This window comes from Parasteatoda tepidariorum, chromosome 4, assembly GCF_043381705.1.
Source record: "Parasteatoda tepidariorum isolate YZ-2023 chromosome 4, CAS_Ptep_4.0, whole genome shotgun sequence".
Classification (NCBI taxonomy): Eukaryota; Metazoa; Arthropoda; class Arachnida; order Araneae; family Theridiidae; genus Parasteatoda; species Parasteatoda tepidariorum.
Window position 1 is genome coordinate 91,984,520 of NC_092207.1, and position 14,442 is coordinate 91,998,961.

At 29.8% G+C, this 14,442-nt stretch overlaps 2 protein-coding genes across 2 annotated transcripts in view; both read right to left on the reverse strand.

Moving 5' to 3' along the window:
* The window catches only part of LOC107457223 (G-protein coupled receptor DopEcR), a 52,711-nt gene that overhangs the window by 25,803 nt on the left and 12,466 nt on the right, over positions 1 to 14,442 (reverse strand). The gene's annotated exons all lie outside the window — the stretch shown is intronic.
* Positions 3,438 to 13,379, reverse strand: LOC107457227 (AN1-type zinc finger protein 5-like). Its single transcript, XM_071180195.1, has 2 exons — positions 13,047 to 13,379; positions 3,438 to 5,901 (listed from the first exon to the last, which is right to left on the reverse strand). The coding sequence occupies exons 1-2, from the start codon at positions 13,292 to 13,294 to the stop codon at positions 4,992 to 4,994; spliced, it is 1,158 nt and encodes a 385-aa protein (XP_071036296.1). The 5' UTR covers positions 13,295 to 13,379; the 3' UTR covers positions 3,438 to 4,991.

Sequence of the window (14,442 nt, forward strand, 5' to 3'; positions counted from 1 at the left end):
TTATAATACGATACTCTCATCAACCATAGATGGCAGCATCGCTATCTATGTGCGCTATCTATGTGTGAAGCTGTTTAATACAAAAAAATGAAGTATTTCCCGTCTCACATGATAGGTGAAACAACCAGGTAAGCTAATTAAACCTAATTCCACGACTCATTTGATAAAACACAACTCAACCACAGCCTAACTCCAATGTCCATTACCTATCCAAAATCGTGGCTTCAATGTCCAGTTTATCTTCTTATTTACGGTTTTAAAACCATGCTCGTTGTAAATGGTTAAGAATCCGTAAAGGATTTACATTCATGATTTTTTAACCCTACTAGTAGTAAACGGTTTCAAAACCGTAATGGTAAAAAATGTTCTCTATTTTGTTTAATTGGATGGAAATACAGCTGTCGGTTATTTTACCGTAATTTCAGAGTGAAAATTCTAACAGTGAATTTACAATTACATTGTACGTTTTTTCACACGCTTTATTAATTTCAAGTATCTATTTCTTTAAAAAATTTTAGGCAATAAAACAAAATGTAATGTTAATTTGAACACCCGAAATATCTTCACAGGTGGCTTTTACGATTTTTTAATATAGAGAGGTGCAAGTTGTATGCATCATACCGTTAATCTTGATTGGCCTCAAGGAAAAAAAAATGAATTACTGTAGAATTGAATTGGCTGTTCTGAAATTAACAGCAGTTTTCCCCAAATATTTAACCTCTATTCACAAATATTTACAGCAAATACTTTTAAAAAAGAAAGAAAGGAATTTGACTAAAGAGAGTTCTGAGATGATTATTCTGAAATAAACAACAGCTTTTTCCGAAAATTGTGTACCAAACACACAATCCATATTCATAAATCTTAACTGCACATACATTTTAAAATAAATAATAAAAATTCTAATTGGAATCTTTGTGATTTATTCAGTAGCTTCATTTAATTACATTTATAAGCACTCTTACTTAAGGCAACGTTATTTTTTTTTCAAAACAATAAATCCTAGATTCGAACAGTAAACACACAAATCAATAAATCCATTATTTCAGAAATCCCAAGAGAAACATTGATAAAAATTTAATTCTCTTTATTTCTATCATTAATTTCTACTTGCAACGCAAACACTCAATATAATTGGTCGTTAATACTTTATTTAACAGAAATAAAGCCTCGTTGGTGATTATAAATTTAAAAATTTACTCATTGTAGCTTTTTTTCGCCACGCCTAAACTTAATTTTCGAAAAAGCGTGTTTTAATAAATTCATTATGCTAATCTAATTATTTTTTGCACCCAAACATAGTTTCTTTCCTGAATTCGAAATAAAACATCAAATTAATCTTTCTTTCACTGAGCTTATCCAAAATATTAATAATTCTAGTTGTAAGATGAAAAACTCTGTTTATTGTAGAAATTTTAATTTTTTTACGTTAATTAAAATATCCAATGTTGACTAATATTTGAATATTTGGCTTTTATTTGAATACAGTGTTGATGCAGTAGTAATATTTTAATAAGTTCAAATTTTTAATATCTATATTATACAAAACGCTAATACGTATGTATCAATAAAACCGATGATATTTCTTTTCTCGCGTTGGCAACAGTTTTCATTTTTAATTGATTGGCTTCGGCGCGCAAGAGCACGTAGTGAGCATATCATATGTCTAATCAAAAAAATTCTCACAAAATTATCTTCATCGAAGCCGATGCTTTACATCCGGCGTTCAGTACTATTTCATGTTGTTTTACAACACATGGTTTTAGCCCTCTGGTGGGAAAGACTTTAAAACAAAACTTACAAAAGTTACTTTTCTCAGCAACTGAAATATTTAGAATAGTGTGATTAAGAAAAATATGTGAACTGTTTGCATTTTCAAATTAATATTGAAATGCACAGGTTTAGAATTTTCTACAGTGAAAAGTTTTCGGAACTTCAGTGTTCAAAAAAGTATACAAAAGCTAAGCGTTAAGAACGTATCCAATGAGCGAGCAAAGTGAGCATCGGATTGCGAAGCAATCCGAAATGAACTGCGAAAGCAGTTCCGGGGGTTTGGCGAGCGTCAGCGAGCAGGGGGCGAAGCCTCCTAGTAATTTATATAAAACATAATAAAAGTAACACTTTGTGGTCTAATTGTCTGTTATTCTGCTTATTTTCTTAAAAAAAGAGACATTTACGCATTTTTTAAATATAGTTAAATATATTATTTTCTGTAACTCTCTATCAATATTTTGCGCAAAGTTTGTTCACTTTTTCTTACAGAAATTGCAATTTTTTTCCGTCCAAAAATGAGTTAAAGATATTTCTCCTCAAAATGAAGTTATTTAAAATAGTTTTGCAGAGAATAGAACACACATTCAAAAAATCAGAATTCATAAGGTTATGCAAAGTACGGAGGGTTTTTATTTTTAGCATTTTCACTTTTAGCAGTGTTTGTCCATGCTTTCATTCTTTTTAATTTTTCTCCTGCAGGAAAGTGTGGACTCACTATACCAGTGTTCCCCAACCCTTTGATCGCCACACACCGGTCAACGTCTGATAATTTTATCGCAGACCACTGGGGTGGACGTTGATTGTTTATATTTTAGACAAATTTTATATTTAATAGTTTAATTTAATTGCATTTAAACATGCCGTTAAAACAAATTACAGTTACATGCTCGGAGCTGTGATGGCTCAGGGGATAGAGAGTTCGCCTTCCAATAAGATGAACCGTGTTCGAATACCAGTGATTGCTGGTCGATACGAATTCCGTATCCGGCTTGCACTGACCACAGTGCTGACATAAAATATCCTCAGTAGTAGACGGATCGTGGGATCGAGTCCCCTTGCCGGTAGGATAACCATGGAAGGTTTTCGTGGTTTTCCTCTGCATGTAAAGCAAATAAAGGATACTTTCATCAAAAAATCCTCCACTAAGGCTAATTTCTCCCAATACTTGAGCTAGGAATTCACTTGTCTTCTGGATTGATTTCAAATCACAAGGCTACGGAGCTGAACAATAGAAGACGTAAACGCAAAATTTGGTCGGCTGTTCAACGACGATTATAAAATAAAAATAATACTGTAAGGAGGCTAATACTGTAAGGAGGCTAATACTGTAAGGAGGAAAAGCAAATATTAACCTAATACCAAGTTTATGTATGATTGTAATATGGTTAGATGTAATCAGTTATATATTTATTTAATGATTGATTATTATACACAATTTTATTCTGTACATATCTGGATAAAAAGAATTAATTTAATCAATTTATGGTCCATCTAACATAAAGGCTTAAGGTTACTCATTATTAACTTAAAATGGCTGTTTTTTAAACTTCTCAGCTAATAAGTCATTTTCCTGGCATTCAAGATTTGGTGAATTTCTATTTAATATTTTTTTCTAGAGCAAATGTCAATAAATTACACTGCTGTCTGTAAGATATTAATAAATGTAACTAAAGAAGTATTCAAAAAAAATTTAGATTATTTTGAAGACTTTAAATTTGAAGAAATTTTTTGGTCCGAATTGTCATGTTTTAAAAGAATCACCCATATAGATATTTTTTTTTTCGGAACTAGAAAGTTTTTAAAGGTAGCGGGAGTAAAGAGAATATGACTAACGTTATTTGAACTTTCTTTGAAAAATTTTGTAATTAAATGCTCAGATGTTAAATATCAAATAAGTATACTAGGGTAAGGACTACAAGTTGAATAAATCTACACATTCAAAATTGTTATTGTCTAAAAGAGAAAACTTCAATCTTCTCTTTATAATAACGGAAAGGATTCAATAGCACCATATCAACAGATCTTTGATCACGATATTGCAAATATGCTACAGGGATAGGATGGAGCCTTTTAAATGTTTGGTTTTGAATGTTTGTTAATTACAGGCCTGATAAGTAAAAACTTCTTCGCACGCAGGTTTTTGTTTATATTCAGAGCAAATGACTTTTTTGAGGAAAATGTTTACATCTTGACTATAAGCTCGGTTAACAGTTAACTTGGCTATATCACAAAATGAAAATTTGACTAACTGACCACAGTTGTTATCTATGCAATTTTCTAGGATGAGAATCGAATATTCTATTTCTGAACTTGCTTCAAGAAGTGTAAATAAAAGTCACGTCAATATACAAGTTGGAAGTTTTTTTAAAACATAATTAAAAGAAATATTTAAAAAAAAAATAAAGTTACAGATAGAGCAATGTAGTGCCAGGACGAAAACGCTCTCATCCGTGCTTTCTAAATTTATTTTTTCTTCAAAAGAGAAATTAGTTCTTTTTCAATTTTAAAGCTATAGGCACAGTATGGTAAAAAAAACACCACTTAAGAGCTAATGTTTTTTTTCTGGCACAAGAAATTGTATGAAGATAGATAACCTCACCACGATCAGCCAGCTAAGAACGAGAGCAATCAAAGAATATATATAGAAATGGTACAAAAGTTCACGAAGAAAAATTGTTACTCAAATGCATTTCTTTTTCCCGAAATTTCGAAAATTCTTTTTAACCTTACTTTCCCCTCCAAATCTTAACAATAATCGATATGCATATCCCCTCCATTCATAATGTCACTCACACTATGGAAATAAAATGGAATTGGGATCATTTTTCACTTCTCCAATCATCTAGGGCAATCTGAAAATAATTCCATATAAATTCTATGCTCCCCCTGAAAGATTTAAATACGTCAATCCCTCTCATATTTTTCGAAACTTTAAAATTAGAGAATTTATGGTGACTTGAACTTAGTGATCAGGTTTATAAGAATATGAATTTCTGCGAAATAACTAAAAATAAATTCGACGAAAATAATGTAAAAAAAAATAATGAAAGTAACTTCTCAAAATATTTTACATCATACATAAAATTAAAAACAACTGTAGGGATGTGTAAAAATATAAAGATTCTTTAAAATTTTAGTCCATTTTGAAACCTTTTCCTTAAAAAGTATTTTGCATTGCCAAGTAAACTAACTAAATTTAATTTTATTCTTCTTCGTGTTTATAACTTAGTAACTTTTTCAGCAGTTACTTTAGGGTTTTCCTTGCGTATTTTCTCTGCTCCCATAGACTTATAGTCAAATGTACAACCATGTTCTCTGTCATATCTGTGTTTGGCACAAAACAGTCCACCACAGCGACAGGTTATTGCTGTCAAATCTAGCTTCTTCTTACAAACGCGACATTGTCGTTTTTTGTTTCTCGCAACATCAGATCTTATTTTTCTTCTGTTGTTGGTGTCCACAGAATTGTCAAGCCTGTTCCATTCTTGCTTACTTGTTGATGGCATTGGTGAAGGATCCGGCGTTTGAATATTGTCTGATAAGACAACTGGTGTATATGTTTCTTTCGATGAATTGGAATGCTTTTGAGTTTCTTGTTCTTTCTTAGCAGCTAACCCCATTAATTCTGGCTCACTCGATTCTGATATATTGCAAGTACTAGAGGTATTGTTTATTACTGGATTTCTTTCGTTCTCGGCGAGGAGGTTTGGATGTTCTGAAACACTTCTGGAGCATTCTATATTGTCCTCAACATCCGCTAGATTACCGCTTGAACAGCAGCAAACAGATCCATCAGGTGATACGTAACCCATTGCGTGATTATGAACAATTATTTCTAAACTCATTTGACTATCTGGTTCATCGAACTCAGAGCCGTTTGAGCTTGAGTCAGGCGAAATAAAGTTAGCTTCCTTTTCAAAAACGTTGTCACATTCAGCTTGGTTTGAAAAGTTTCTTGATTCTGTGGCCTTCGGCTCAGTCTCCTTGTGGCTTGAATGTTCAATGCTGTCACTGCTTCCTGGCAAGTCTAAACATGGCTGCGCTTCACAATCTTCATCCGGAAACTCATAAATAATCTTTACGTTATCAAGACTTTCTGATGGCGTACCTTCACTGTCATCTTGAGGGCTGCGATAGAATGAAGTATCTTTAATATAGATTGAAGTATCTCAAATATTAAAACTTAGTCGATGTATATTTAGCCTTGTGTCTGATCGCTTAATGTATTAAGCTATGACAATTTGTTTCAAAATATGTAATCACTTACTAAATACCTTACTTACTAAATACCTTACTTATTGAATCATATTGATTTTATTCTCGACCATGTTTCATGATCTCAACGATAAGGGACAGTATTTGCAGAAGTTGTATCAACTTCCGATAAGGGATTCGCTTATATTGATTTCTATTTTTTATATCATTTTTCGACTTATTTTTTAATATAATTATTTGTTTTCGATGTCGAAATATTCGTTTGCAAAATGGAGGCTTTTGGCTGCACTATGAGAAGTAAGTAACTTGCACTGGAAGAAGTAACTTGCATTCTGAAATTAAGATGTTTAAACTTGAACTCCCTGAGGATCCATCACGCATAATTCAATGGAATAATGTATTAAAGAGGTAAGACTGGAGAGAAAAAATAGTTGCGTTCTGGTATCGCGTCAGAGGAAAACAGCAAGACTTCCTGTAGGGTTTGTTTGTTTCTTAGGATAGATGAAGAATACTCTCTGGTTGAAATAGCTTCTTTCATTAAGAAACAATTGATTTTGAATCATAAAAAGTATATTTTATAGAAGCACTAAAAATGGTTGACGAAATATTGCTGATCATTCAAATCACACAAATGAATTACAATAAGTTAGCTGCAGCTACAGCAAGTGCGTGTCGTAAAAATGAGAACAATTTAGATGTTTCTCTTTAAATAGCTTTTTTTGGATCTGCTAGCTTACAGCAAATATATAGGTCCACAGCAATCATATTAAATATTATATGAGATTTAAAGAAAGATTTTTCTTTTCATTTAAATCTTTCGAGAAAATTCAGTTATTTTAATCGAAGAAATGCTGTAAATCATTGCGGGATTTCTGCAATCCTGTAGTGGGACTTATTGCATTCCTAAATATATTATTGCTCAAATGTGTAAAGGAAAAAAAAGGGTTTCAAACACAATACGCGCAGAACCTTATCTATGATCTGAGGAACTGGTATACATATCATATTACTCATCTTTTTTTGTATCCACTTATACTATATGACTATACTACAATTATTTTTGAACCCGTTTTTTCACAATATATGGGCTAATAACAGTGCCAACATTTAAAAAGACCATACTTTTAAACGCACTTATTTTTGAATGATTTAAATCTCATCACTTGTTTAATATAAATTAATAAAAAACAATTTTAAACAATCATACAAATCACAATTAACTGCAGTTAAAATCTCATTCCATCCAAATCAATCCTGAGAGATTTTCATAAAGAGAAATTAAATGTGAAATCACCTCATATTTTATTTAAAAGCTTCTGTGTCACTTAATTAAAAGTAATTTTAACTTACTTAAAAGTTAAGTGCAAAATTAAAACATGGAAAGCGCACGTCAACATATAATTAAAACATAAGATTTCGCGTCGTAATTCCATGACATGAATGACATATGGAGTAATTAACTTAAAAGAACAGTTCACCTTAAGTCAAAAATTAAAAATTCATTAAATGATACAATTACTGTAAAAAAGAGTTTTTCAAAATTGAGCAAAAATCAAGAGATCTTTGAATTTAATAATAGTCGAATTCGGAAACTCCATGTATTCAAAAGTGATATTTATTTTCGAGAAAAATGCATAGTCTCAGAAAAGAAGTGGAGGAAGAAATGTGTGAAAAAGATGTTCGTTGACTGCTGGCAGGATTCGAGCCAAGGACCTCCGGGTTTGCAGTAGGACGCTCTAACAACCATAGTTGAACAAATCAGGCCAGGAAAAGTTAGGAAGCTTTATATATTCCATCCGCTTAAAGGCTTTTAAAATATAACGAAATAAGCAAAGAGTGAAGTTAAAATTACCGATCTCTTGATCTATCGCTAGCTTAGAGCTATTGGGACCATATTTTCCAATTTGCAACCCTTTATACCATTGAAATTGTAAATTAGTATGACATAAAGTGACATTGCGGCTTCCAGTATATAAATCTTCCTAACTCTCCCGGGACTGGGTTGTACTATAATAGTGGTTATAGCATCCTACTATGAACCTGAAGGTCTTTGGTTATAATCTTGCCAGCAGCCAACGACAGCAGTCTCTCTCTCACACATTTCTAAATTCCTATAACTTTCGAGACTAAGAATTTTGCTCAAAAATAAATATATGCTGCTTCAATTTTGAAAAAAAAGGATTGTCAAATTCGATTATTATTTGTTTCGGATCTATTTCAACACATTTTTCATCAATTTTTAGAAATCCTTTTTACAATGATCAATCCTTTACGATCAATGCATTTGTTTCAATAATTATTTTGATTTGTTTTGTGTAATCGTCATCTTCAAGGAGAAAAATTTCGCACTATAAAATATTTATTTAAGACTTTGTGCGACGAAGTAAATGACGCGCAAAATTAGGTAGGATTTTTTTTTAAACAACTTTTCTTTAAATCCCACCTTGGCCATAGAGTTCGACATTTTTTTTTCAAAAATTAAAATGTCTTACCCGAGGGAACAAACTTTGATATTCATTAAATGCTTAAAAAAAACAATGATTTCATGGTTCAGTCACTTTCAAAAGATTTTAATTTTGGCTTTAGAAATTTTACGTTTCTTTACGGAAGATATTTGCATAAAAATGGTGACTATGCAGGCATTAATTAGCATTCACTATTTTAAGTAGCACTAGTTCGCAACTCGCCATTGCTATAAAATATAATATTACGTTTTATAATGAAATATTTTTTATCATTTTTTTTATTAAAAAACCTTGTATATTTATACAAAAAAATTGTTTTTCCTTCCTATTTTTTAGAGCTTTTTTGCACAATAACTTTCTCCCTAAATGGCTTTATTTTCTATTTTTATGCAAGTAGATTCTATAAAATTATCATAGGTTAAAAATTTAACAACGAAGAAAAACAACTCATAAAAGTATTAATTGAACCCATGTATGTTGTTACTATACTTTATTCAAAATAAAATTTCTTGTTTTTTAAATGCTAATATTAGAAAGACAAAAGTTTCCTTGACGATTTTGTAATTCATTAATTTTCTGTTGTAATTTCTAAATTCAAAATAGTGTTGTAATTTAGCATTTTTAAAAAAAAATTGGATATTGTTTCATTATTAAAGAAATTTTATTTCATATTCTATTGTGATTGATATCCTTCTTTAATTATGTTAATCTTATTTAATTCTATTACAATACAAAGAAAATACTACTTGGAAATTTTAGCTACTCACGGATAAATGCAGTGTTTATAAAATTTGATTTTAAAATGAATAAATATTTAAATATGCTTTTTAATCATATTTTTCTATGAAAACTAAGTTTAGCCAAAAATATATGTTTTTAAAACTGCTTTTATTATGAAAACGTGATTGAAAAAAAAAGCTTATTTTCAAACCTTTTTTTACATTGAAATCTTACTATCCAAAATACACACGATGTAAGAAATAAAATAACACGAATATATTTTATTTAATATCTAATTTAATAAGAAATTTTATATTATAGTTAATAAATGAACAGTTTTCTAAAGCAAAAATAAAAGTTTGAGTCTACGCTGAAACAGTGCTTGATAAAATTACTAATGAATGTATAAATTTTATATTGACACCTTAAAACAAACCACGATAACGATTTTGAATTTTGACGCGATAAAGCGAAGGCATAGTGATTAAATACATTGGTACAGTTTTCAAAACCTTTAGAAAATTTCCGAAAACCTGCATGATGTATATTAAAAAAAATTTTATGAGTTGTAGAAATAATTATCAGCAGCTTACATTTTATAAATAATTATATATAATCTCAATTTTATTAATAGAAACTGATTATCTCTTCGTCGCAAATGAGACACCGGTGCCCCTTATATATATTTTTTTCTGAAGCTCTAATTACAAACAAAAGTAAATTTTAGTATTTTTTAATTAAAAAAATCACTTTAATAGTTACTAAAAAATCTGTTGGATTATCGGAATTATGTTTGTACTAAAATATAAAATTCATCGAAAAATAGTTGGAAAAAAATAATTTTTCGTTCTTATTCAAAAATTTATGAATAATTGATTTTGTAAATAAAAGAAATTTCAATGATGATTAAGTGTATCTAAATAAGTGCAAGTGAAATATGAAAAATTATTGATTGTAAGTGAGTCACAATCGGTAGATTTTTCCTTTAACGCAAAAAAAACGTGTTTCATTCTGTATTTCCTAATCAAAAATTATTAAAACACTAAATACAACATTTTTCTAGTATTTTGACCTAGATAATATAAAATTATGAAAAAAGCATAAAAAATATGTTTAATTGAAATTCTGCGTGAAAGGGAGTTATATAGTATCATAGAAATATCAATGAAACATTGGAAATTAATGGAAATTTGCCCTAAATATTTCAGTTCGAAATTTCTGTAACCATAACTACATATTTTGAGCTACTCGCTGAAATATTTATGGTAGTATTATGCAGTTGAAATCGATATAACATTAGAAATATATTTTAAAACAAAACATTAATATACTTATTAATCTGAGATATCAGACTCTTTTCAAAGTACCCTAAATGCTCTTATTTCATGATTAATTATAAATATTTAGAAAATAATAAAACAATTTAGTTAAATGAGCCTTAAACTGCATACATTAATTTGTTGCACTTTTTGAAATACTTAAAACTTCAGTATAAAAGTATTTGATGTATACAAAACTTTTCATATGCCTAATAATATTATAAATAATAACGAATAATTCTACGAAACGGAATATTTTTGCAATTGAATAATAAATAATTAGTTTCTGAAGCCATTTTTATTATATCATTTAATTAATTTAAACTCAGAGTAGCAATAGGTGGTAAAGAGATGTTGAATTTCGTTGCTTTCAAGAAAAATCCATGCAAATAATATATCACTATTTAATGTTATTTCACTATTTACTATTATCACGCATATCACTATTTACTATTTAATGTATCACTATTAATTACAGTGAAAAATCATTATTAATTACAGTGGAAAAAAAAACTTTCAAGACAAACCTTTAAAAAATTCAGTGGTAAACAGAAAAGTAACCATTATAAGGTCTCCAGTAAATTAGCTTAAAATGTACTGAATGAAGTTCAAAAAGAGGCAAAACCCACTTCATTCAATTAAAGTGCAATTACAATGACAATTCAGAGCATAACGCAATTACTATAAGAAAACCCATAGCAATTTTAGACGATTAAGTTGGAGATATATAGAACAGCTTTTAAAATGTCCTAAAAGTAAAACAAAGGAAAAAAAGCAGGTGCGTGATAAACATTATAAAATCCATTCCTCCTATGTTAATCATGATTACTTAAGGTGACCAGATTTGTAAACCATGTTTGAGGACTAATCAACGATTTAAGGTCATCAATATATTTATGAAAAATATTAATTTAAATTTGTTAATAATTATTTTTTAGATATATATTTAACTGCATATCAAATAAAATATTACGCGCTTTCGGTAAAATTCGAGGAATTTGAAGACACTTGCTAAAATTAGAGAACACTTTCTGTTCTTAGGAACTTAGAAGTTTGTGAGTTAAAGTGTTGGATCGGGGGCCCCTTGGTTTATCGACAAATTTCAATTGTAAAATTTTGCTGAAACAGTGTTTCTGGTTACCATGATATTCTTTTCTTGCTTTCTCTGCTTTTAATGAGGCCATCATTGGGTTACTACAATTTCCATTTACCGTTATGTGATTGGTTCTTGGTTTATTTTTATATACATACATAGGCATGCTTTCAAATCGCCAAATATCAGAGGGGCTCCCGATTTTATACTTTAACCAGCCTTTGAGGACAATCAAATAAACTCGAAGACAGTTTTTAAGGCTTGAGGACGTCTTGTCACCTTATGATTACTACAAACATTTGCGAACAAAAGCTTTTATATCAATGGTGAATTAATCGCAATTAAAAAGTTATTGCAGCACTGACAAAAACAAGTTAAGTTTCATCGCAAAAGCCAGTTGGTGATTGAAAAGGTCATGGACGATGAGACTCCACATTTTTGAGACCAACAGCAAGATGGTGAAAAAGATGACCAACAGCATAAATGTCAGCGTACTAGCTACTATTACTTCCAGGACTAACTGGTACCATTGACCTGAAACTTAGTGATCTTCCAACTGCCACTGGGGGACAATTTTAGATCGTCTGGAACTTCAAACGTCTACATTTACAGCTCAGTGTCTTTACCACTAAGCCGTAATGTCTCAACCGAACGGAAAAATTCACTTTTATGAATAATTATCAGCAAATATCCCCAATCATATACAAATTGTAACATTACAGCGGATTAATAATTTGCTATTTAATAAAATGTTTACAAATCCTTAGCTGAAAGATACTCCTGTATTTACGTATTCTACAATATATATTTCAATTTATATAGTAGAAGAAATTTGGGGGGAAAAAGTAAATATTTTTTCATTGCATTTCTCCTCATTTTGCAAATCGGAGTTAATTCTGTTTTTCGAAGCTCTATCGCCAAAAAAAACATAGTTCAAGTGCCTTACACTTGAAGCAATGCGATGATTTTAAACTATATAAATATTCTCACTGACGAATTATCTGGGCTTAAAACAGACAAATAACTTAAATATTTCAAAAGTTACTAAACTGTTTTAAAAAGCGCTGATTCGGAGACATTTTTTCACCTAGATGAAAATACTAAAAAATTGCTATTTTATTCTCAGTTTTAAAGGAGCATTGGAGTCAGTAAGGGAGCATTGAAGTAAGTTTTAAAATATTTAAAAAATTAAACCACAAACCCTTTTTATTTTTACAGAAATGTGGCCTTTCTTCATATCGAAATTTTTGAGCCATTTTCAAAATAAGCGTAGGCAGCGCTGTCTTTAGATAGGCTAAATTTGATCTAACAGTCATGAGTAACAGTTGCAAACTCAACAGCTGTAAATAGCATAAATAGCATATTATTCTCATAAAAGTATCATTTCATATTACGACAGAGCCTTCGAAAAACAGCCTTAATCGATTTGTGCAGTGACCAACTCAAATAATTATGTACAACCTGGCAGACGAAATTTCTATGACTTCAATTTCATTAGTAGCAACCTCTTGTTGGACTTCCGTTTCGTGTATGATACCAAGAATTATTTCAGAAATTTCCTTGCTTAATTCGGGCACATTTGCATCAAACCCTACAGCTACAGCATCCATGAAATCTTTTTCAGATGTGATGTTATCATCTGTCAGATGCAGTTCATCACCAGAATTTTCAGATGATGAAGATTTATTCAAGTTTCTTTTGTCTGCCATTTTACTTTAACGTTCGTGTATGAGTTTTGTTTGTAACATAAAAGATTTAATACATCTGCTAAAAACTAATTTGTACTGTCTGACTATTGGGCAATTAAAACAATAACGAATATATTTTCTTAATCAATGAAATTGTAATAGAGAACAATGAAACAATCGCATATTTTGCATATTTTCTTTATTTACTTAAAAGTTTTTGATTGTTGAAGAAATAAGCAAAGTTGGAAGAATGATACCAATATATAGTTAACTTATCAACAAGTATTTCAGTTTTAAAATCAAAATTATTTAATTGTTGAGAAACTAGTAGGAAGTCTTATTTAAAACTTAGTGCAGTTTTTCTCATGGAGTTAGGGTTCCTCTATGGAATTAAGAGTGCATCGTTTGTTCATATCTCATTTTTAATAAATATTGTTTAATAGTACAAAATGAAATTTGTGGAATGCCCTTTATCGTTTTAAGCTTTCTTTTAAGAAGTGCAAAAACTATTTAGAAAATTGCTTAAACTTTTTAAATTTTTAAGATATTTAAATCTAGCTTTTTCGTTAGTGGCCAAATACGATTCACTACAAAATTCTGAAGAAAATAATTCTGAAGAAAATTTTCTGCTCTTGTGCAGGATAAAAAAAACTACTTTAAATAAGTTTTTAGCCAATTTTTTAAAATATTTAATCAATCATTGTGTAATTAACTTTAAGTTAAATACAAAAAATTTGCTTAATTCCGTTAAATATTCTGCAAGTTATAGCAAAAGCAATACGTAGTACATATAGCAAAGCAAAATACAAAGAAATAAGTTTCTTATAAAAATGTTCATATCCATAGAAATATTTATGCTAGTTTTACGAAATTTTATGCAGTTATTGAAAATAAAATTTTAAGTAATTGATATAAGCTTATTGCTAAATTTTCTGGCATAGGGTGTTCAAAAATACTTGTTTTCTGTTGTAATTTATTGTAGGTTTCCCAAGCCTCTGGAAGTTTTATATCTAATATCTAAGTATAAAACGTTGCATGAACTAAACAACTCTAAAGTCACAAAATAATTATGTAAGTATTTCTTGAGAAATTTTTAGAAAATGTCAAAAACTGAAGGTGTATTTTGCGTATTCGTAAGGTAGTATATATATATATATATATATATATAC

Coding starts and splice junctions, on each gene's coding strand:
- LOC107457227 (XM_071180195.1), bottom strand. CDS start 13,294: ATGGCAGACAAAAGAAACTTGAATAAATCTTCATCATCTGAAAATTCT. Junction 5,902..13,046: donor ATAGAAATTTCGTCTGCCAG/GTTGTACATAAT, acceptor ATTCTATCGCAG/CCCTCAAGATGACAGTGAAG.